We start from the raw sequence: 25,611 nt of genomic DNA on the forward strand, positions 1-25,611 counted from the left end.
AACCAGCAAAGGGAGCAGCCCCCTATCCACATCGATGGGACAGTAGTGGAGAAGGTGGAAAGTTTTAAGTTCCTCGGCGTACACATCATGGACAAGCTGAAATGGCCCACCCACACAGACAGTGTGGTGAAGGCGCAATAGAACCTCTTCAACCTCAGGAAGCTGAAGAAATTTGGCTTGTCACCAAAAACACTCGCAAACTTTTACAGATGCACAATCGAGAGCATCCTGTCGGGCTGTATCACCGCCTGGTACGGCAACCGCTCCGCCCTCAACCACATTGCTCTCCAGAGGGTAGTGAGGTCTGCACAACACATCACCGGGGGCAAACTACCTGCCCTCCAGAACACCTACACCACCCGATGTCACAGGATGGCCAAAAAGATCATCAAGGACAACAACCACCCGAGCCACTGCCTGTTTACCCCGCTGTCATCCAGAAAGCGAGGTCAGTACAGGTGCATCAAAGCTGGAACCGAAAGACAGAAGCTGTTTTTTCAATCTCAAGGCCATCAGACTGTTAAACAGCCATCACTAATATTGAGTGGCTGTTGCCAACAATACAGACTCAAATCTCTAATAATTGGATGTAATAAATGTATCACTAGTCACTTTAAACAATGCCACTTTAATAATGTTTACACACTTTAATAATGTTTTACATACCCTACATTACTCATCTCATATGTATATACTGTACTCTATACCATCTACTGCATCTTGCCTAAGCTGCACGGCCATCGCTCATCCATATATTTATATGTACATATTCTTATTCATCCCTTTACACTTGTGTGTATAAGATAGTTGTGAAATTGTTGGATTACTTGTTAGATATTGCTGCACTGTCAGAACTAGAAGCACAAGCATTTTGCTACACTCACATTAACATCTGCTAACCATGTGTATGTGACCAATAACATCTGCTAACCATGTGTATGTGACCAATAAAATTTGATTTGACCTGTTATGAAGTGTAATGTGACAAACTTGCTTTTAAGACCGTTTTCTATGTATATTGATTCATGGTGAATTGTACTTGATCAGATCATCATCGCTTCTCATGCCACTGCCTGCCCAGTACAGTGCCCCTGTGACTGTGGTGGTATGATGGCACCACTAGAGGGAGAAACTAGCCTCTTGTCTGACTCTACATAACCTCTACCAGTCAGCCAGTCAAAGGAAATCAATAGCTGTCTTAGGCCATAAAGAAGGGAGAGAAAACAGAAACAAAGGGGATGAGAGGTAAATAGTTTAAAGTAGCTTGTTTTTAAGGGGCCAACATTTACTACACGCCAGGACACTGGTGAAAGGACATAACATGGCTGACGTGAGTCTAGATAAATGCACATAATTAAAAAATACACGTCAAGATGGGGAGGGAAGATCAGTGCGGAGATCTGCACAGTCAGTGCTTATGTAGCTTCGTCTGAGTGGTATAGTGGAGAGGAGCCCCTGTCTGATTCCCTTAGTAGCAGCATGCATTATTAACAGCAGGATGCAGCCAGAAAGGGCTGGGAAGCACTCCCACTAACCCATCAACCAGAAACTGGCCTGCCTGGACATCATCAGGTTTCAGAGTAACAATACCAATTAAACAGAAAGTCCTCTAATGCTAGCTGCATGAGACACGAGGCCTCCTCTATTTTAGTGTGAAACTAGGTGATAACATGAGTTGTGGATTTTACTAGGCTGTGTGCATAATACAGTTGTATGATACAGCAATTTTTGTTTATCTGAAATGTTCTATTATGACATTTTGTTTTAACATAAACGTTTAAGTCAGCATGTCGCAGTGAGATTAGGTTATAATTGACTGTAGTCGTCAGTATATAGTCAGTGCTGATTTTCTGTTACATGTTCTTCAAGTGTGTTGGTACGCAACATGTTAATGTAATGCCGTGTTGGCACGTTCTGTTCTCCTGGGAGCCCATGCTCACACAGAACAGAAGCAGGTGCACTGCTGGCGTGTGCTAACTTGTGAACATGGTATTCAGAGGCATTTTCATGTATTTATTTGATTTCGCCTTTATTTAACCCAGGTAGGCTAGTTGAGAACAAGTTCTCATTTGCAACTGCGACCTGGCCAAGATAAAGCATAGCAGTGTAAACAGACAACAACACAGAGTTACACATGGAGTAAACAATAAACAGTAAACAAGTCAATAACATAGTAGAAAAAAAGAATCTATATACATGGTGTGCAAAAGGCATTTGGAGGTAGGCAATAAAGTGGCCATAGGAGTGAATAATTACAATTTAGCAGATTAACACTGGAGTGATAAATGATCAGATGAACATGTGCAGGTAGAGATACTGGTGTGCAAAAGAGCAGAAAAGTAAATCAAATAAAAACAGTATGGGGATGAGGTAGGTAAATTGGGTGGGCTATATACCGATGTACTATGTACAGCTGCAGCGATCGGTTAGCTGCTCAGATAGCAGATGTTTAAAGTTGGTGAGGGAGATAAAAGTCTCCAACTTCAGTGATTTTTGCAATTCGTTCCAGTCGCAGGCAGCAGAGAACTGGAAGGAAAGGCGGCCAAATGAGGTTTTGGCTTTAGGGATGATCAGTGAGATACACCTGCTGGAGCGCGTGCTACGTCAATAGCATGTAATGATGAACAGGCTACCATGTACTGTGTGCCGTGTTGTAATGTTTACGTCCTAGATATTCTAAGTCCATTTCTCGACCAGAAACACGTGTCTGTGAATTTCCTTCAAGGATATTGACTATGTCTGATAAGATGGGTGTCTCCCTTTCTTCTTTTTTTTTGCACAATACCTGCTTCCTCCTTTGTGTGATTTGACTGATATGAGAACAGTCTGTATTACAGCATTCAAGCTTGTGTGTGTGTCTGTTCGCAGGTGTTAGTGTGTATTCCTTGTCAAAGTTAGCACAACAACATCCAGAGGCTTGGCTGAGTGTGCGCCAGTTCTTTTGTGCTGCGTTGCCCCAGCTGGCCTGCTGGCCAAGGGGAAACAACAATGAGATAAATAACAGGGGAACTAGGTGGCGAGTACACTGCCCTGCCCCTTCCTGTCTCCACTGCAGCGCACCACAGCCTGTGTGGGGAAAAAACTTCCTCTCTTTGTTGTGCCTGTTTCACCAAGCCAATACGTCCATCTCTGGCAGGTCGAACCTAGTATAGGACCCCCAGACTCCCACCCTCTTTTCCTTGCCTTTCTCTGTTTTTTCTCTCCCTCTCTTTACTTTGTGTGGTAGTTCTTGAGTGTGTGGAGTACCTCTGTTTAGTGTTTTTTCTATGTTTCTACTTCTCTGCTTCCCTCACAATACATTTCCTTCACTACATTTCTACTGTCTGCTTTGGTCTGTTTGACTGGTTTGTGTTTGTGTGTGTGTGTGTCTGTTTATTGAATGTCATGTTAGTCAAGGCCGTGTAACTAATTGTGTAGGTGTGGGCCAGAGGGTTTACCTTTGCTGATCATTTTGAGAGAGAAGTGCGAGAAGAGCTGTCAGGAGTTGGGGTTATTGCATGATAGAATACAAAACAAGCGATATCAATCTTAGCATATCAACAAAGGCGTAGCAGCACAAGGCTACTTTACATTGCCTAGTGACAGTGTAACCATAACACTACCACACAGGTCAGCGCACCATTGAGCAAACTGTTCACCGAGGTAAACATCCTGGGGAAGTGTGTGTGTGTGTGTGTGTGTGTGTGTGTGTGTGTGTGTGTGTGTGTGTGTGTGTGTGTGTGTGTGTGTGTGTGTGTGTGTGTGTGTGTGTGTGTGTGTGTGTGTTATGATGAATTCCATAGGGTGAGAGCTGAAGGGGACAGAATGTGAAGCACAATGCTGCCTAGCCAGCGCAGACCCTGGCACAAAAGCCTGGCTCATGTGGACAACTCTGGCTTCACTGGGAGAGCTGAACAACAGCAGTGTAGACGGACAGGCAGCATGCCCACCGAGACTGTCTCAGAAGTCTGGTGTGAAGACAGGAGCGGCACACACAGACAAAGCCTATGAAAAAACGCCCACAATCAGTAAAGGGAGACAATTGTGTCTGGAGGAAAAACACTACAGACAGCGGCAGCTCCTTCAACCTTCCTCTGTTTCTATTCCCTCTGCATCTTGTTTCTGTCTCCTTCGATTCCGCCATGTCTCTGACTCTGTTACAATCTGACATACAATTGTGTATCTTTATGCACTGGTGATTTTAGTGGCAGCCTCTTCTTTGACAGGTCAAACATGTTTGGTCTCGTCTGTGTGGGGGCTTGTCTGCAACAGATTAGATATCTTGTCCTTACAATAAAGAATGTGCCACTGCAATAAACCTAGTGTTATTAATATCTTTGTGAAGATAGTGTTTATGGATAAAAGGTGTCAATCAATATTCATTATGTATGTGCAGCAGGACAATTTTAGTCCTTGTAGAACCAATAAAGATGTTTGTTTCATGCTAAAATGGCAGTAGACCTAAAGAAAATAAAAATATGACAGACTATGCTGTGGTACCCTTTGTGGATGAAATCTCAGGATCCAGTGGTCCAGAAGCAACGGAGAATCCTAACATGCCACCATTGTGTGGAGAGAATGCACCGTTGAAAAGAAAAGAAACTGCAGGAGGTGTGTGCAGGACGAGCGTGGAGCCGGCATGGAGGGAGGGGACGCGGGAAAACTGGTGGAGGGATACGGGAAGGGGGAGACAACCGGTGCAATTTGGGAAGGATGGGAAGAAAGAAAGTAGGGTGCCTTGAGAGATGACATCATTCCTCATTTGAATAAATCTCAGCCGGGGTAGTGATTGGTTGTGAGCTGGAGAAAGTCGAGTTACTTGGCTATTCATCCCTTTCAATTTCACCCCCGCGCGCAATGCCGTGGTAAAACCCTCTCCGCCTGTCCATCCGTCCCGGCCAGTAGAGATTGTCTGCGTGGACTGCAAATCGCTTTTCCTTTCTTTGGAAGGGACGTGCATCACTTCTGAAATCGGCGGTCGACAGAAGTTTCTTGGTAATCTGGCTGCTGTACTTTGGCCTGTTTTTCATCTCGTTCGGTCTCATTTTCCAATTTGTTACACTTTGTATTCGAGGATTCTGAAAGGAGTCGGAGGATATTGTCAAACACTGGGCGTAGCTGGAGATCAAGCTATAGCTAGCAACACTGCGTTGGTAAGTCTAGAGACTGGTTGAGCGTTAGCATGCTAGTTAGCTGTGTACCTACATTTACACTTAAATCACAGAAAATATCAAATGCAAGTTACGATGTGATGGTTTAACAAATGTTTTTCGTTTCTTAAAATATACAATTTTTATATTACGATTTTGATAGTTAGAGTGGGTTAATAATGTGTTAACAATGGGTTAATAATCATATAGATAGTGGGTGAATGTCTTTGTCGACATTGCAAGTCCAATTCACGATTTCCTATTGCAAAGGTAGGTTAGCGTTTTTCGTCATGAAATCTTGTTCTGGAGGCAGGTCTGCAGAGTGGTCACTAGCTGGCACAACCACAGTCAAACAATCTAATTTGAAACCTAACCTTAACCACACTGATAACTCTAATGTCCCAACCATAAATTAAGACCAAAAAGCACACTTTTGTTTTCGTGATTGTTTCATGTAAAGCCAATTATGACTTTGCAGCTGGCTCACCTAGCGGAAATCGCTCAGTTATGCCTCGAGGGCAAGATTCATGACATAAACGTCAACTTGAATTGGAAACGGCGCCATACAAATAAGCTTTGTTGAAATGCTAGCTAACTAAATAGGTTACTTGCTAACTGAACTATCCACGCGAGTATGTTGGATCGCACAAAAACGAGAATAGGAGCAAGTGAATCGTTGCATTTTCCTTCTGCCAGTGAGCTGCTCAAGCAATAAAGAGGATGTTTTAGATTCGGAATTCGATTGCAATCGGGAGGGGGTGATGGGGCGGTGGCAGCCCTGTGCGATGGCTGAAATTGATCACCAGCTATTTAGCTAACCGACGAATGAACTGGCTAAAATAACAGCCTTCCTTTTAGGTAGGGATCTGTGTGTATTCATTTGGATGATTTGCCTTCTCAAAAGCAATTCGTCGTATTCACTTCATTATATCAACTTTTCTTCTCTCATCCTCCATGGCTGACGCCTATTGTTCTGTGCGGCCAAGTGGTCTCTAGTGAGAACGGCTTCGTTCTTTGCCCTAGGCGAAATGTTGGGCAATTTAGGCTAATTCTGTTAGTCTTTTGCATTAGTCAGAGAACATAGCATCGGCTACTTTTGTAGAATGGCTTAAGTGCTATTCTTTATTAGGTTGAGAAGTCTTTGACGACTCACCCAATTCTTATGATTATTAGAACGTGAGACATTACAAGTACTGTAATCTCAATGCAACAAAACACAATTTGTTCAAACTCTATCATATAGGCAAACATTGTGGCTTCAGGCTATGAACTCCGAGCTGTTTTTTGCTTGTGTTAATGCTATGCAACCAGACCACACTCCTCTCTCCAAAAGAACAATGGTGAATAATGTTAGTCTCCAAAACCCTCAACGTGCAGCTACCATATACATTTAGAACTAATCATTATAGATGGCCCACGGGCCTAACCGCTGCCCCTGATGTTCGGATGACAATGAGCCTTATAGGGTGGGGTAGTGGGCATGGGTAGGTCAATATTCTGCAATGATCTGTCATGAGGTATTGATGCCACTCAGGAATAAATTGCATCTCAGGGTGATTGCGAGCACTTGTCTGGCTTAGAGAGGCTCCAACATGCTAGTCAACCCTCTGGTGCATTAATGAGCGATGGCTGACTCACAAAGCAAGCAAGTGAATGAGGCAGTGGGATAGAGACACGCTCAGACATGGGCATAATGCATTAATTTGAAATTAAATGTAGATCCTGTTTTACCCAAGTGCTGCTGGCTTGTTACATTTAAAAAAATGTATCTGTCATGTCTATGAATCGAATGATAAGACAGATTTCGGGTTCAATATCCTTTATCTTGTTTTAGCAAAACAACCAATGTGCCAGCATTGTGACATTTGGTACCAAATTCCCCTTGCCACTTCACTTTCACAATAGGCTGAAAATGGATTCCTCCTCCACTCATGTCTCCGCAGGCATTTTGGTTATTACATTGTCTGTCACACCTATTTTAAGTCTCTCCTTTAATGCCATGCACATGTTTTAGTAAGCCTTCCGAAACAGTTGGCCAAATAAGAGCTTAGATGTCTACAATCAGAAGAGATGCAATTCCATGCGGAATTCATACCATAGCATTCTGGAGTGATTTGATGACCTACAGTTCTCTTTGCTCTGCCCTTCCTCTGACCTATGCCATGGGCTGTCAGGGAGATGCCTACAGTAATTTGTGCCTCTGCTTGCCCTCAGGTGTAGTAGGCTAAATAGGTTGATTCAGTGACGTCCCCAAACTGTACATATTCAAATTGGTGTGTCCTCTGCCTGCCCTGGACTGGTCCCCTACTCACCAGATCCCTCTCAGGCTGAACCAAGGCCCAGGGTTCTGGTCTGGAAGCACACTTTCGACTGCGCCTACAGTCTTGCTTCGGTACTGCAGTTTATCTGATGTCCGGCCCAGAAAGACAATTCCCATAGACGGCCCCATATAGAAGTCAGATTAAACTGGATGCAACTCGGATATAGACGGTCCATGACTCGGCCATCTTGGATGCTGTCTCTACTACTTTTATTGCTCAGTGGGTTGAACTGTATGACCTTTGGCACTTTCTGTCACCATCGCTTATGAGTAAAGTCAGAGCTGGCAACTGGCCTGCAGTCGTGAGATTATTTTAACCACAGACCTGGGACTGTAGTAGTGGTTTCTGTAGTGTCACTCCATTGTTTGCCATGGTCGTCATTACTGTAATGTGTACTTTCCAGATAAAGGCCTGATAATTCTGCTACGGACATTGGTCCAGCCAAGATAGCTGCCTCAGTGGTATCACAGTTGTCAGTCCTGACAGTTGCTGCGCAGTTTTGAGGGTATATATGCCAGCAGCTGCAGTAATTCATTTTCTGTGTTGAGGCTCTGAATTCTTCCAGTGGGAGGCTGGATAATGGACATGGTTCAGAACACTGTTGCTATGCCTCCCTCACCACTTTCACAATTTTGCCTGGATTGCTGTGGTTGCTGACTGGCTGCGATATGGTCTTAACGTCTACTCAACATAGAAATGATCTTTAATGCTGTCAGAAACTAAAGGCTTGCTGGTTTCTAGTAGGGATGAACGATATATATAAGTAAATCTAATTAGATAAAAATGGCAACATCGGTATCGGCCCGATGTAAAGTTTAACGCCGATGTGCAAAACGGATGTCAAAGCTGACGTGCATACCTATATAACCTAGGTACATGACATTATGAAGCCACATAACATTTTGCACTACACGTGCAACACAGAATTCCTAACAACCTAGCTCACAATGTATGCTGTGTGGATCGAGCAGTCATTTGAAAGAGTAAACTCAAAGGCGAAATCCATTAAAGCCAGGATAATGCAATTCATTGCCTTTGACAATTAACAGTTCTCTGTCGAGCGTGATGTTGGCTTTCACCCTCTGGTTGAGCACCGGTACATACTAGAAGTCGACCGATTATGATTTTTCAACGCCGATACCGATTATTGGAGGACCCCAAAAACAAAGCCGATACCGATAAATCGTCAGATTCTTTAAAAATTTTTTTATTTGTAATAATGACTATTACAACAATACTGAATGAACACTTATTTTAACTTAATATAATACATCAATAAAATCAATTTAGACTCAAATAAATAATGAAACATGTTCAATTTGGTTTAAATAATACAAAAACAAAGTGTTGGAGAAGAAAGTAAAAGTGCAATATGTGCCATGTAAGGAAGCTAACGTGTAAGTTCCTTGCTCAGAACATGAGAACATATCAAAGCTGGTGGTTCCTTTTAACATGAGTCTTCAATATTCCCAGGTAAGAAGTTTTAGGTTGTAGTTATTATAGGAATTATAGGACTATTTCTCTCTATACCATTTGTATTTCATATACCTTTGACTGTTGGATGTTCTTATAGGCACTTTAGTATTGCCAGTGTAACAGTATAGCTTCCATCCCTCTCCTCGCTCCTACCTGGGCTCGAACCAGGAACACATCGACAACAGCCACCCTCGAAGCAGCGTTACCCGTGTAGAGCAAGGGGAACACCTACTCCAAGTCTCAGAGTGAGTGACGTTTGAAACGCTATTAGCGTGCCCCCCGCTAACTAGCTAGCCATTTCACATCGGTTACACCTGCCTAATCTTGGGAGTTGATAGGCTTGAAGTCATAAACAGCGTAATGCTTCAAGCATTCCGAAGAGCTGCTGGCAAAACACACAAAAGTGCTGTTTGAATGAACGCTTACGAGCCTGCTGGTGGTGTCTACCATCGCTCAGTCAGACTGCTCTATCAAATCATAGACTTAATTATAACATAATAACAAACAGAAATATTTTATCTAACGGGTGGCATCCATAAGTCTAAATATTCCTGTTACATTGCACAACCTTCAATGTTATGTCATAATTACGTAAAATTCTGGCAAATTAGTTCGTAAAGAGCCAGGCGGCCCAAACTGTTGCATATACTCTGACTCTATATGCAATGAACGCAAGAGAAGTGACACAATTTCACCTGGTTAATATTGCCTGCTAACCTGGATTTATTTTAGCTAAATATGCAGGTTTAAAAATATATACTTCTGTGTATTGATTTTAAGAAAGGCCTTGATGTTTCTGGTTAGGTACACGTTGGAGCAACAACAGTCCTTTTTCGTGAATGCGCACCGCATCGATTATATGCAACACAGGACACGCTAGATAAACTAGTAATATCATCAACCATGTGTAGTTATAACTAGTGATTATGATTGATTGATTGTTTTTTACAAGATAAGTTTAATGCTAGCTAGCAACTTACCTTGGCTTCTTACTGCATTCGCGTAACAGGCAGGCTCCTCATGAGGCAGGTGGTTAGAGTGTTGGACTAGTTAACCGTAAGGTTGCAAGATTGAATCCCTGAGCTGACAAGGTCAAAATCTGTCGTTCTGCCCCTGAACAAGGCAGTTAACCAGGAAAATAACCTCACACTCAACGTCAACAAAACTAAGGAGATGATTGTGGACTTCAGGAAACAGCAGAGGGAACACCCCCCTATCCACATCGATGGAACAGTAGTGGAGAGGGTAGCAAGTTTTAAGTTCCTCGGCATACACATCACAGACAAACTGAATTGGTCCACTCACACTGACAGCGTCGTGAAGAAGGCGCAGCAGCGCCTCTTCAACCTCAGGAGGCTGAAGAAATTCGGCTTGTCACCAAAAGCACTCACAACCTTCTACAGATGCACAATCGAGAGCATCCTGGCGGGCTGTATCACCGCCTGGTACGGCAACTGCTCCGCCCTCAACCGTAAGGCTCTCCAGAGGGTAGTGAGGTCTGCACAACACTCCGGGGGCAAACTACCTGCCCTCCAGGACACTTACACCACCCGATGTTACAGGAAGGCCATAAAGATCATCAAGGACATCAACCACCCGAGCCACTGCCTGTTCACCCCGCTATCATCCAGAATGCGAGGTCAGTACAAGTGCATCAAAGCTGGGACCGAGAGACTGAAAAACAGCTTCTATCTCAAGGCCATCAGACTGTTAAACAGCCACCACTAACATTGAGTGGCTGCTGCCAACACACTGTCATTGACAGTGACCCAACTCCAGCCACTTTAATAATGGGAATTGATGGGAAATGATGTAAATATATCACTAGCCACTTTAAACAATGCTACCTTATATAATGTTACTTACCCTACATTATTCATCTCATATGCATAATACGTATATACTGTACTCTATATCATCGACTGCATCCTTATGTAATACATGTATCACTAGCCACTTTAACTATGCCACTTTGTTTACTTTGTCTACATACTCATCTCATATGTATATACTGTACTCGATACCATCTACTGTATGCTGCCCTGTACCATCACTCATTCATATATCCTTATGTACATATTCTTTATCCCCTTACACTGTGTATAAGACAGTAGTTTTGGAATTGTTAGTTAGATTACTTGTTGGTTATCACTGCATTGTCGGAACTAGAAGCACAAGCATTTCTCTACACTCGCATTAACATCTGCTAACCATGTGTATGTGACAAATACATTTTGATTTTGATTTGATAGCCCACTGTTCCTAGGCCGTCATTGAAAATAAGAATGTGTTCTTAACTGACTTGCCTCTGTAAATAATGTAAAAAACGGCAAAATCGGCCTCCAAAAATACAGATTTCCGATTGTTATGAAAACTTGAAATCGTCCCTAATTAATCGGCCATTCCGATTAATCGGTCGACCTCTAGTACATACTACCAAGTGCGCTATTATTCAGATGTTGTCCTATCGGAGTTGCACAGTAATAGCGTCACAACATACTATGGAACGCCATTTGGGTCTTTGCGTATCAAAAAAGATACACGTCAAATAACACAGTTCTATTATAGAAGGTTGTGTGTTCTGAATTTGCAGGTGTAAGCCAAGCGTCACCACTACTATCAGTAGCACTGTCAAAGCTGTACAAAAAAGTCTGCAAATACCGGCCATGAACGATTGTTTACAATACCGCGTTGGTAATAAAGCATTATTTGTTCGACCGCAACTTCTGGGGTAGCTAGCTTTAGCTTGGTACCTAGCACCAATACAACCAGCCTGAAAACAATGACCAGTAGAAACTGCAGTCATTTTCATTGTTCTTAGCAATGATTTAGGAATCCTTGTAAGTATTCGCTAGGTAGCCACTTGTTGTTCACCTATTCAAATTGAACTTCAGTTCATGAAAATAAATAGCTAGCCAGCTACTTAATGTTAGCTTTGGGCAACAGGGTTACAAACAGCCAGCTAGCTTCATCTGGCTAGTGAGGCTTGACCGGAAAAGGTTATGTATTGTGAAGCAAGCCACAATAATGATTAGGCACAATAGTGGATTTTGCAGTTTGCCTTCAAAATAAAAGTACCTCTTTTGAAAGTGATGCATAAGGTTACAATTGGGGGAATCATGCCATATTTAGACTACATAATGTTAAACAAAGTTGGGATGTGAATCAATGAAATGGGTTATCCGTCTATTCGGTGACACCCACAGAACACAACTGTGAAGAGTTTACGCAAATATTAGCATGGTCTCTTATCGCAGGACTGTGAGAAATCACCTCCCCAGTCAGCCTATTGTGTGTATTGACATTCATATTGCACTGTACAGCTTTACCTCAGGATTGGGAATCAATGAAATGGGGTATTAGTCTACTCAATACCCAAGATATTTTTTTCCCAACGTCCCCCTCAGAGTTATCAGACTCAAACATCCACGCAGTATTGTTTTTCCTCGGGAATAGTGTTCAATACACAGGCTGACAATGAATGTGGCTCAATTCAGTTATTTCAGAGTCCCACAATAAGAGCTACGACGCTAATATTCTCTGGGTAGACTGATACCTAGCTATACAGCTAGCTAACTATATAGCTACTGAACCAGATTGTCGTTTTGCTATGTTTTTGGGTAAAAACATTGTTTGCATTCATGAGCTAGCTATCTTTTTTTATGCAAGCACTGTAGGTGCGCGAGACAACTTTACCAGCATCATAGCATATGTATCGATGAATCGTTGTGACATATGAAATACGAGTGATAGTGTAATAACTACGTAAACAATTAATGAACCCGTTAAATTATTATGTGACGTGCAGTCATATCCAGGTCCTGATAGGTCAACAAGCTTATTTGACACGTCAAATAGTGTTACCTTTTCGACACGCAATGACCCAAACGCCGTTCCATCGAAATCCTGGTTGAGAATGAAACGACTGAACAAATGAACAATGAAACAGCACAGCAAGTAAGTGAAAGAAATTATTTAAGAATGATTGAGGCCACTGTTGTGCTTCAGACATTTTTTGGTACCCTTCTGCAAATCTGTGCCTCAACACAATCCCGTCTCGGAGCTCTACGGACAATTCCTTCGACCTGCTTGGTTTTTGCTCTGACCTAATATAGACAGGTGTGCCATTCCAAATCATGTCCAGTCAATTACATTTACCACAGGTGGACTCAAAGTTGTAGAAACATCTTAAGGATGATCAATGGAAACAGGATGCTCCTGAGCTCAATTTCGAGTCTTATAACAGAGGGTCTAAATACTTGTGTAAATAAGGTATTTCTGTTTTTTATTTGTAATTTGCAAACATTTCTTAAACTGTTTTCGTTTTGTCACTATGGGGTATTGTGTGTAGATTGATGAGGGGGGGGGGACTATTTAATCAATTTTAGAATAAGGCTGTAACGTAACAAAATGTGGAAGAAGTAAAGGGGTCTGAATACTTTCCGAATGCACTGTAAGTGTTGCCATGGTTTCCACCTGTTTACTGTCAGTTGTGTTTCATTTTGTTCTGCCCAATTCATTCAGCATTATGTCAGTGCTGTGGCAGCCTGTCTACACCATGAGCCAGTCTGGCATGACATGGGTGCCTAAAGTTCCCGATGACAGAAATATGGCTACAGTTATGAGAGTTGAAATGGGGGATTTGTCAGGTGTTTTGAGTCATTTGAAATGCTATTGTCCTGTAATTTCTATTTAAGAAGCCCTTTGACCCAAGCCCCAAATACCATGTAAATTTCTGGGTAACGACTAGGTAGAGTTTTATGTGGTGTTAGCCTAGCTGTTATTTTGATGATAAGCCCTGGTTAGCCCTGGTGGTGTTGACAACCTGCGAGGGATCAGATTCCATCTGGAACGTGCCTGCTCTGCTACAAAGAGGAGGACATAATCCTCTTATGGCCAGAGTCAGTTCCAGTAGTTAGTGGCTGCTAGAGAGCTGGAGCCTCAAGGGTATGATTTGCTGTCCCGTCCAGATGCCTGCCCTGTTCCTCTCCATCCTGTCTGGTGTTATCGATCCAACCCACCAGCTGGCTCTATCTGGCCTAATGTCATTTACCCCCTGAGTGGAGTCTGTCAGTGGGCACATTGCCCATTATGGAGAAGGACCTGCTCTTCAAGTTACACATTACCCTCTCCTTCAGTCCCTCCACACCAGCCTCACTGGTGGGTAACCCCCAGGCAAGGGACCCCATTAGTAGAACAGGTCCCTGTCTGCCTCTCTAATGCACTGACGCTTCTCACAATCTGAGTAGCCCACATCCTCACTTTCTCCCTCACGATCAATATCGGCATGGTCAAGATCACCATCACCCCGCTGTTCCTCTCAGTGGTCTACTGTAGGTAGACTGTGCGCTGTTGGGACCTTGTTTGTTGTCGGCTCCGTCTCTCCATTGTTGTGATGGAGCCAGGTCTTTTTGTTTGGTTTCTGGGACACACTAGGCCTCTGTCCTGGGCGCTCTCTGTCTCTGTGGGTAGTCTCTGGCCCGGCGCTGGAGGACAGTCGGCCTGATCGTACAGGATTAGCAAATCTCTTTGTTCAGGGTTAACAAGCTCTGTCATGTGTTAATCTCTCTGTCCCCAGGGGGCCGAGTCTCCTGAGGCTGGGAGATGGGTGACGCATGCTGGTAAAGTGGGGGTAGTGTGTGTGTGTTTGGGATCAGCATATTCACCGGATGGGTCCGGGAGCGAAGGTATGTGATGTAGATAGTAGAGGTCGACCGATTAATCGGAATGGCCAAGTAATTAGGGCCGATTTCAAGTTTTCATAACAATCGGAAATCGGTATTTTTGGACGCCGATGTAAAAAAAATATATATATTTTTTACACCTTTTATTTATTCTTTATTTAACTAGGCAAGCCAGTTAAGAACGCATTCTTATTTTCAATGACGGCCTAGGAACGGTGGGTTAACTGCCTTGTTCAGGGGCAGAACGACAGATTTTTTACCTTGTCAGCTCAGGGATTCAATCTTGCAACCTTACAGTTAACTAGTCCAACTCTCTAACCACATGCCTCTCATTGCACTCCACGAGGAGCCTGCCTGTTACGCGAATGCAGTAAGCCAAGGTAAGTTGCTAGCTAGCATTACACTTATCTTATAAAAAAACAATCAATAAATCAATCATAATCACTAGTTAACTACCGTAATTTCTGGACTATTAAGCGCACCTGAATATAAACCGCACCAACTGATAAAAAAACAAACATGTATTTTGTACATAAATAAGCCGCACATAATATATAATAATATATGCCATTTAGCAGACGCTTTTATCCAAAGCGACTTACAGTCATGTGTGCATACATTCTACGTATGGGTGGTCCCGGGAATCGAACCCACTACCCTGGCGTTACATGCGCCATGCTCTACCAACTGAGCTACAGAAGGACCACATGTTTATAAGCCGTAGGTGCCTACCGGTACATTGAAACAAATGAACTTTACACAGCCTTTAAACGAAACACGGCTTGTAACAAAAATAAGTAGGCTTTAACGAAACACGGCTTGTAACTAAAATTAAACAGTAGCCTACCAAGAAAGTCATTGGTTGCTATCTTCCTCTTCCTGTGCACTGAAACCACTGAAGTCATCTCCTCCGGTGTCGGAGTTGAATAGCCTCAGAATTGCTTAATCCAATGTTGGATCGTTTTCATTGCCGCTCTCGTCACTTTCATCCGGAGACAAATTCCCAGCTGAACTGCCCTCAACAACACGCAGCAGTCCAGCCTTTCGAAACCCGTTGATGATAGTGGATTTTTTGACAATGCACCACGCTGTCAGGACCCACTGGCAGACTTGACCATAAGTGGCTCTTCGCATGCGGCCCGTTTTAGTGAAGGATTTCTCCCCACTTGTCATCCAAGACTCCCACTGAACACGGAGCACCATCTTAAATGCACAATTTACACGGATGTCGAGTGGCTGCAAATACTTTGTTGTGCCCCCAGGAATCACAGCTGGAATTGAGTTTGTCCTCTTGATGGCTTCTTTCACAGAATCTGTTATGTGGGCCCTCATGCTGTCCAACACGAGCAATGCCTTGTTCTTGTGAAAGAATCCTCCCGGTCGCTTGCCGTAACACTCCGTATGCCATTCATGCATTAGGCCTTCCGTCATCCATCCTTTCTTGTTGACTTTCATAACAATTCCTCTCTGGAATGTTTCTTTTGGCATCGTCATGCGTTTAAAAATCAACATCGGTGGAAGCTTTTCTCCCGATGCCGTGCAGCTCAGAACACAGGTGAAGTGCCTTTTTTCATGCCCAGTTGTTTTCAGCGTGACTGATGATTCGCCTTTCCTGTTGACGGACCGAGTGAGAGGCAGGTAAAACGTCAGAGGAACCTGATCCATATTTATGATGTCGTGCGGGCCGATGGAATGCTCCTCTATCTTTGCATCATTGAATTTGCAGAAGTTTGAAACTTTTTCCTCGTAGTCGGGAGGGAGCTGCTGACACAGACTCGTCCGTACCCTGATGGACAGGCTTTTACGTCTCATAAATCTTAGACAACATGCTGGTCCACCTCTAAAATCCTCAAACTTCATTGCGGTGGCGATTGTTTTGGCTTTCAGTCGGATCTGCACAGTTGAAACACCTCGGCCGTCTGCTCTCTGTGTGTTGACCCAGTCTTCAAGCTCATTTTCTAGTTCGGGCCATCTGCTTTTCTTCCCTCTGAAAGCTTTTGTTGTCTTTTTGCACTGAGTCAGTTCCTCACGCTGCTGTTTCCAACGTCTTATCATCGACTCGCTCCCGTGCAACAGCTCTATTTCCTTTTTCAACAGCCAGATCGATAGCCTTCAACTTGAAAGCTGCATCATATGCATTTCTCCGTGTCTTTGCCATGATGAGGGTGACAAAATGACTACCGTAATCAGAATGATGGGAAGTTTGAGCGCGCTCGATTTTCGTCACATTATGTGACGGTGCTCGGTTTTTTGGCGGCATGAATCCTGTGAAAGCGGGAAAAATCCATAAATTAAACCGCAAGGTTCAAAACGTGGGAAAATGTAGCGGCTTATAGTCCGGAAATTACGGTACACATGGTTGATGATATTACTAGTTTATCTAGCGTGTCCTGCGTTGCATATAATCGATGCGGTGCATATCGTTGCTTCAATGTGTACCTAACCATAAACATCAATGCCTTTCTTACAATCAATACACAGAAGTATACATTTTTTAAACCTGCATATTTAGCTAAAAGAAATCCAGGTTAGCAGGCAATATTAACCAGGTGAAATTGTGTCACTTCTCTTGCGTTCATTGCATGCAGAGTCAGTGTATATGCAACAGTTTGGGCCCCCTAATTTGCCAGAATTTTAAGTAATTATGACATAACATTGAAGGTTGTGCGATGTAACAGCAATATTTAGACTTATGGGTGCCAGCTGTTGCAATACGGAATAGTTCCGTATTTCACTGAAAGAATAAACGTCTTGTTTTCGAGATGATAGTTTCCGGATTTGACCATATTAATGACCTAAGGCTCATATTTCTGTGTGTTATCATGTTATAACTAAGTCTATGATTTGATAGAGCAGTCTGACTGAGCGATGGTAGGCACCAGCAGGCTCGTAAGCATTCATTCAAACAGCACTTTCGTGTGTTTGCTAGCAGCTGTTTATGACTTCAAGCCGATCATCTCCCGGAATTCGGCTGGTGTAACCGACGTGAAATGGCTTGCTAGTTAGCAAGTTAGCGCGCTAATAGCATTTCAAACATCACTCGCTCTGAGACTCATATGTTCTCATGTTCTGAGCAAGGAACTTAAACGTTAGCTTTCTTACATGGCACATATTGCACTTTTACTTTCTTCTCCAACACTTTGTTTTTGCATTTTTTAAACCAAATTGAACATGCTTCATTATTTATTTGAGGCTAAATTGATTTTATTGATGTATTCTATTAAGTTAAAATAAGTGTTCATTCAGTATTGTTGTAATTGTCATTATTACAAAAAAATAAATACAAATGAATCGGTATCGGCTTTTTTTCGGGGTCCTCCAATAATCGGTATCGGCGGTGAAAACTCATAATCGGTCGACCTCTGGTAGATAGTACCCTTCTCTCACTTGAAGTCTCTACCAGTCGTGCCATGGCGGTACAGACTCTAAACCTGCTTTTGGCTCCTACTGAACTTCTTTAGAGCACAGGGATTACAGTCTGTCACATCACATGGTTTTGTGATTCAGGTGTCTGTCACACAAGATGTTGCCTTGACTGACACAGGCAGCAGACCAGTGAACAAGAGAAAATCATATTCCTGAACTGAGTTTACTTGGTCCATTGTCTGTTACCAAGACCATTGAGTTGTCAATGGAAATCATAAGGTTGAAACCATGGTGCATTGTAGGCTATAGCCCAGGAGATAGAGCAGAAAGCAGCTGATTTGGATCCTGTCTGGGGAGTTAAGTGTCCATAGCCTCATTTGTCGGGCATGTCCTGACGTCACCGCCCGAGAAGGGCCTCACAATCCCTTCTTGTCTCCCACCGTGTCCAGGGAAGGAATTCCGTGAAGAGGAGTCAACTTTGTTTGGAGTGGTTTGTTTGTGTGTGGGGCAGGGGCGGCTTCCTGACCTTTGGCCGGGCCTGTTTGGGAATGTGCGAGCTGCGATTAGTGTCAGGGTGATGAAGGCAGCGCACTGACTCAGCTGGGACGGTGTCATGCGTCTTTTGTACCACCCTGGCTCCCCTTTCTTAGCTGGGCAGCGCACAGCAACAATCAGTCCCTCAGTCTCTTGGGTTCTGTTTAGATAGCTGCCCCAAGGCTACAGAAGTGTATAATGGTTTCTATTAAAGCAGAGAGGGGGACGGTACCATGCAGGGAAAGCTAATTGAGTGGAGAGATGAACTGGTGTGTGCAGTAGTCGCTGAAAGGGACTATGATGATGAGTATGGTGTAATATAATGCTTTTATAATGATGATGATGATGATGATGATGATCGTGCATTCTCTTGAAGCCTTGGAAAGCATGTGTTTTTGGGTGTGATCTATTGTAAGTTCCTGAATGACATTTAATCACACTTGCAGATTTGTCATGTTCCACAATGTATTAATTGTACTTTGAAATGAATGATGATATTAGTAATGCACAGCAGCTGTTCAGGGTTTAGTGCCAAGATTTCCCTCTGAGATGATACATGATGGAGCGTATTAATGGGGGGGAACTTTCGCTTTTGGAGGCGTTGCTGTTAGTTTCTGTTTTGGGCCCTCGGTAGCGCCCTCTAGCACTCCTCTGTTTCCCTTCTCTTCTCTTCTTTTGTATCAGAACCATCTGCACCAACCCCAAAAGAAGTTGTTGCCATGGGTCTAACCTTTTATTCTTTGTGTATCTTGTCTGTGTAAGACTGGTAGTACCACCCATTCTGGTTTCACCTGCTACAGTCTAAATTCTCCAGACTTGCTTGTAAGACTCAGTGCTACATCATTCAACAAAATGTTTCATGTTTTCTGGTCCTCAACGCACCATGTCTGGTGTGTATGCTTGTCCTCCCTCAGAGGACTAGTGGAATGCTGCAGGGTTTCTGTTTTAGAGTTTACCTCTGGCCCTATGCCAGTGTGTGGTGCCTCAAACATTAATGTTCACTTAACAGAAACCTTGTGGAACTTATCTCAGCAGTGTTGAATAAGAGCAGTGGTTTCTAGATGAAGACGCCACACAGTCTCAACATTAAACTGAGAGATGTTCTGTCAACACAGGCACCAGGGCGTCTTAACACTGGCCGAGGAGTAAAGACACCGGATCCCAGTGTTGGCAGCATGTGGTGATGAATGTGTGTTGATGGGTTCAGAGGCCTCTTCAAACCAGACTCCCGACCGTTAACTCTTGAATCCTCTCTCTGGTGCCACGGTTATCAATTCTATCGCTAGGCATTAAGGGAAGGTTACGGGAGCGTTAGGAGAAGCACACTAAACTGATCTCCTGTTCGCTTGCCCCGGCTTCCTTCCGCTACAATCCTCCCATTGACAGCTATTTACAGCTGACCCTGGGGGACATGCAGGCACACAGAATGTATGTACACACAGCAGTGTACTAGGAAAGTGGTGGCGGTTGCCATTGCTAGCTATTCATAAGTGCCGTTGACCGCTGTGATTTTCAGTAGCCAGGCTCTTGTTCCTGGCAAAGGGAGGCCCTGATTAGACATGCACACACAGGCCACCAGGAGAGACGACATTAAGTTAGCGTTTAGCCCACCCACTCCTGCTGGGAACATTCATTGGGAATTGAACATGTATCATTTACGCCAATAGGTTTTTGTCGATTTGTGTTTTATCAAACAAATTGACCTAATGCCCCAAAACACAGCCATACACATGCAAAAGCTTGTATAGGTGTTAGAGGTCGACCGATTATGATTTTTCAACGCCGATACCGATTATTGGAGGACCAAAAAAAAACCTGCTACCGATTAATCTGCCGATTTCTTTTGTTTATTTGTAATAATGGCAATTTTATGTTATTTGGTTTAAATAATGCAAAAACAAAGTGTTGGAGAAGAAAGTAAAAGTGCATTATGTGCCATGTAAGAAAGCTAATGTTTAAGTTCCTTGCTCAGAACATGAGAACATATGAAAGCTGGTGGTTCAATATTCCCAGGTAAGAAGTTTTAGGTTGTAGTTATTATAGGACTATTTCTCACTATACCATTTGTATTTAATATACCTTTGACTATTGGATGTTCTTATAGGCACTTTAGTATTGCCAGGGTAACAGTATAGCTTCCATCCCTCTCCTCGCTGCTACCTGGGTTCGAACTAGGAACACATCGACAACAGCCACCCTCGAAGCATCGTTACCCATCTCTCCACAAAAGCCGCGGCTTTTGGGGAACAACCACTCCAAGTCTCAGAGCGAGTGGTGTTTGAAACGCTATTAGCGCGCACCCTGCTAACTAGCAAGCCATTTCACGTCGGTTACACCAGCCGAATTCCGGGAGTTGATCGGCTTGAAGTCATAAACAGCTGCTGGCAAACACACGAAAGTGCTGTTTGAATGAATGCTTACGAGCCTGCTGGTGCCTACCATCGCTCAGTCAGACGGCTCTATCAAATCATAGACTTAGTTATAACATGATAACACACAGAAATACGAGCCTTAGGTCATTAATATGGTCAAATCCGGAAACTATCATATCGAAAACAAGACGTTTATTCTTTCAGTGAAATACGGAACCGTTCCGTATTTTATCTAAGGGGTGGCATCCATAAGTCTAAATATTCCCGTTATTGTACATCCTTCAATGTTATGTCATAATTACGTAACATTCTGGCAAATCAAGCGGCCCAAACTGTTGCATATAAGTGACACAATTTCACCTGGTTAAGGTTGCCAGATTGAATCCCTGAGCTGACAAGGTAAATAATCTGTCGTTCTGCCTCTGAACGAGGCAGTTAACCCACTGTTCCGAGGCCGTCATTGAAAATAAGAATGTGTTCTTAACTGACTTGCCTAGTTAAATAAAGATTAAATAAAGGTGTTAAAAATATTTTTAAAATCGGTGTCCAAAAGTACCTTCCGATTAATCGGTCGACCTCTAATAGGTGTACACACTGAGACTCTGCACAGTTTTTTAAAAGGTCAAAGTGGCGATTACCGTTAGAATATACTCATGACCTGATTATCGACTGTGATTGGGAGTCCCATAGGGTGGCGCACAATTGGCCCAGCGTCATCCGGGTTTGGCCAGTGTAGGCTGTCATTGTAAATAAGAATTTGTCCTTAACTGACTTGCCTCATTAAATAATACATTTGAGGACTCCTCTCAAGCTTGTGTGTCTAGGCAATCCGAAAAGCTGGGATCTCCCAGTGCTGTTGGAGGCCTGCCAGATATCAGTATATACAGTATAGGCCTGTAAGTGTCTGCGGTGTCTGTGAGACACACAGAGGCATGAATATGGCTCTTGGAGGATGATCATACTTTGCCCAGCTGGTGTTCTATGGTCAGCTGCTGAAGTGCATTAAGCGTCTTGTCTATGATTGATTAACAATAATGAGATAAAGGTGTGTGTGTCATCCTATTGTTTGGTGTCTCCCTGACATGACAGTGAACCCCTGCCCTTGTGTATGTGTATGTGTATGTGTGTGTGTGTGTGTGTGTGTGTGTGTGTGTGTGTGTGTGTGTGTGTGTGTGTGTGTGTGTGTGTGTGTGTGTGTGTGTGTGTGTGTGTGTGTGTGTGTGTGTGTGTGTGTGTGTATATTTCATGACCTGTGTGTGTGTTCTTTGTTCCCTGTATCTGTGTTGCTCATTGGTGAGGCTTGTACAGAATGTTATGTGGGATGCAGTTTGATAAGATGGAGCAGCTGTTTGGGAAGATATCAAAACCATCACTGTCCAAGGGACATTTTAAAAACGCTAACTTATTTATCTTTCTGAACCTAAGCTAACAATGTATAAATAAAAACATGCAACTCTACATGACAGTAACAACATATGTCTGGACTCATCTTCCTCTCTTTATTGCTTCCCTAAATAACAATGAGTTCTCCAGACAACATGGACAGGAAGTTGTTCCTCTCCTCTTGGGGGGTGGCGAGCGTCCTTGGGGTTGTGATGCAGCTGGTTGACCCTTGTCATCTTCCATCTAGGCTGCAACCCACATCCTCTAGCCGTTTAGCAGCCGACAGCTTCTGATATCCCACTCCAATGAACAAAGTATATCTAACACACTACCATCTGTGGAGAATCAGCTTGAGATGTTTTACACAGGTAATCCTAACGCTATCCATCTCTAATCAAGCATATGACTGCAAAGACAATCAAACAATATTTCAACAAAGACAACTACAACATTGCAGGGTTGTCCAAAGTCAGTCAAAATATTGCCAGTGCCAACACATGTATCATTGGGCGTAGTTGTATGTTCCTTACTACATAGGGTGATGTCGACGGGGCGAGGGCCTTAGACTAGAGCTGTGTAATTTCCCAACTGGAGGAAAAAGAGCAGAGCAGTGTTCCTCTGGCTGAGGGCTGGAGATTTATCACCACAACAGAGCAGAGCTGGGAAAAGCACAGTCAAGCTGTCTGGCTGTTCAGCAACTGCAGGAATAGAACCGTTCAGAACACAGGAAGGGGAGGTAGAGAGAGAAAGGCACCGATTGGATTTGACTTGATTTTTTTCTAGTTGAGTTGTCAGGGCTATCGACGTGTGAGAGTCCCTGGTGTCAATCTGGAGTTAGGTTTTGTTGTTGTTTTTCTTTTTGAAGGGTTGTAGTCAGGGCAGGCGTCTGATGTTAGTGTAGAGCTCTGTTTTTGGCAGAGCGGCATGGTGTGAGGACCTGGTTCTTGAACAGAGCGTCTCTGTTGGACTGAGCTTAACATGTAAATGTGTGAAACACGGTTGCTGTTGCTTTCACTTGCATCCAACACACACACACCTCACTCCAAATGTGACTGCTGTGTCACTCAATTAAGTTGATTGCCCTGTGTGTGTGTGTGTGTGTGTGTGTGTGTGTGTGTGTGTGTGTGTGTGTGTGTGTGTGTGTGTGTGTGTGTGTGTGTGTGTGTGTGTGTGTGTGTGTGTGTGTGTGTGTGTGTGTGTGTGTGTGTGTGTGTGTGTGCGTGCGTGCGTGGTATGGATTTTCTCCCCAGGGCTTTTCCTCTCTCCTTCTCCCTCTCTCTCTCTCTTCCCCTCTGGCCTTGCTCAGCTGCTCAGACCATCTGTGCGAATGCAAACAGAGAATAGAGAGGTAGAAAGAGTGGGGGAAGTTGAGGAAAAGGCTTGGAGAAAATGGGAGGTTTGGCAGGGGAACGAAGGAAGGCACAGTAACGTATTTAGTTTTAGAGGATGAGTAAGGGATGAGAGCAGAGAGAAAGGGGGACTGTGTGGGGAGTGGTTCCAGGAAGCTGACAGTATAGACTCTCTCCACTAGAAAGGAGGGGGAGCAGCAGTATCTGGGTATGGGGGAGAGAGGGGCTGAGTGGAAGTAGAGAGGCCTTCTAGAGTCCGAGCAGCGCACTCGTTCCACACAGTCGTTCCAAGCTTTGCAGACTGTATCCCCTGTTCCCACGCTCCTCAGGCCAAGCCACTTCCTCTACCTCAGTGTTACTTCACCGTGGAGCCAAGCCTCCTGTCCTGTCAGACTACTGACTCTTTACGGATGTTTAGCAATGAAGCTCTCTGCAGAATGGCACATCCTGTTCTGTCTGCTCCTAATTTGTTAGGATCATTGACCTTAAACACATTTGCTCTACTTTCAAAACAATATTTCTGCATGCGCCGTATGTAGTGTTTGTCTGTATATCTGTCTGTAGGAAAGCCTTTATCTGATCCCTCTGTGGCCTGTCTGCTGATATGAAGGCTCAGTGTCATGCATGTCTTGTATTCTCTTCTCTTCTCTTTGCCAGATCAGACTCCACCATCACCTGAGAGCAGTCACCATCTTCAGTCTCAAGCTCTCCAGCCCTCCTCTGCAGAGACGGACAGCCAGGACTGAGGGGAGATGAAACCGGATGGGGTTGCCACGGCAGCGATGGAGCCAATGGAAGCACTGGACGCCGATCCGGTAAACGAGCCAGTTGTGATGGGAGAGGAGCCTGACCAGGCTGCGCCGGCACCTCAGACGGAGGGAGTTGGCCAGCAGGGAGAGATGGGGCAGGGTGAGCCTCATCCAGAGCCAGCCCAGGTGGCCCCCACCAAGACGGGAAACAGCAAGGCTGCAGCAGACCCAAAAGCCAAGACCAAGGCCCCCGCTGCTAAGACAAAGCCTGGGACCACCACCACAATTAAGACGACGGCCGGACCAGGGTCTCGACCCAACACCGCTCAGAGCCGACTGACCAATGGGGTTTCCAAGCCACATGCCAACGGAGTGGCCAAGAAGACCACCACTGGAGCCCCAGAGAAGACCACGCCCAAGAGGCCCGTAGGCACAGCAGTTGCCCCTACCACTAAGACCACCGCCAAGGTTGGTGAGAAGAAGCCAGCGGGCACCACCCGCCCTGCATCGGCTCCTGCTGCCACCAATGGGGTGAAGGCCACCACAGCAACAGCAGCAAAGAAGACACCTGCCGCGCCAACTAATGGTGTCAAAGCCACCACCACCGCTGCTAAGAAGCCCACAGGTAACATTTAGGACCAGTCATTTTCAGTCACTGAAAGCTACGTGAAGCCTTGCATTTGTCATAAATTGCCAATTGTCTTCTGTACACAGCAAATGTAAATTTTCCCGGAGGCAAAGTATGACATTGTACTGTTTTGTATTGGGAAGGTTGGCATACTGCACATCCAGAACAAACATAGAAACACATTGGCCTGGTTCCTCAGGAAATAAATGTTATGACATAAATCATTGGCTGCGTCTTTCAAATGAAAAAATCTTACTCATGTTGTATATCTATCTCTTTGTCATTCCCTCTCTTCCTCACCTTCCCATATCTCATCTCCTCAGCCCCCCGGCCTGTCTCTGCAGCTACCACCAAGCCCAGCACTGCCGCCGCTCCCAAGCCTGATAGGTCTCCTGTTTCCAAGACAACCAGGTAGGCCAACCATTGGCATAGAGCTCGTAGCCCCTCCCAGGGGAGAGACTGTGAGTGTGTAGATAACATAGGAAGCAATTGTATGTAATTGGTCCTCACTTCAGGCAAAAGCTGATTGACTGTCTACCTAGCTGGGCAGCCTTTTGTTTGATGCTGACTTCAATTCACTGTTTTCTTATTTATTTATTTTTTTAACTAGGCAAGTCAGA

General features: G+C 44.1%; 1 protein-coding gene across 12 annotated transcripts in view; it reads left to right on the forward strand.

Annotated features, from left to right (window-relative positions):
- The first annotated feature begins 4,665 nt into the window (after nt 1–4,665).
- Nucleotides 4,666–25,611, forward strand: part of prr36b (proline rich 36b) — a 39,746-nt gene continuing 18,800 nt past the window's right edge. For 6 of the 12 annotated variants that reach the window (XM_052518933.1, XM_052518936.1, XM_052518937.1 and 3 more), the window contains exons 1-3: nt 4,667–5,132; nt 24,272–24,988; nt 25,315–25,402. In XM_052518933.1, coding sequence (XP_052374893.1) covers nt 24,367–24,988; nt 25,315–25,402 — 710 coding nt within the window. In that variant the 5' untranslated portion in view covers nt 4,667–5,132; nt 24,272–24,366. Of the gene's footprint in view, nt 5,133–24,271; nt 24,989–25,314; nt 25,403–25,611 lie in introns of all 12 variants that reach the window. The other 6 variants (XM_052518934.1, XM_052518935.1, XM_052518938.1 and 3 more) reach the window with 4 other exon arrangements.

This window comes from Oncorhynchus keta, chromosome 5 (assembly GCF_023373465.1).
Source record: "Oncorhynchus keta strain PuntledgeMale-10-30-2019 chromosome 5, Oket_V2, whole genome shotgun sequence".
Classification (NCBI taxonomy): Eukaryota; Metazoa; Chordata; class Actinopteri; order Salmoniformes; family Salmonidae; genus Oncorhynchus; species Oncorhynchus keta.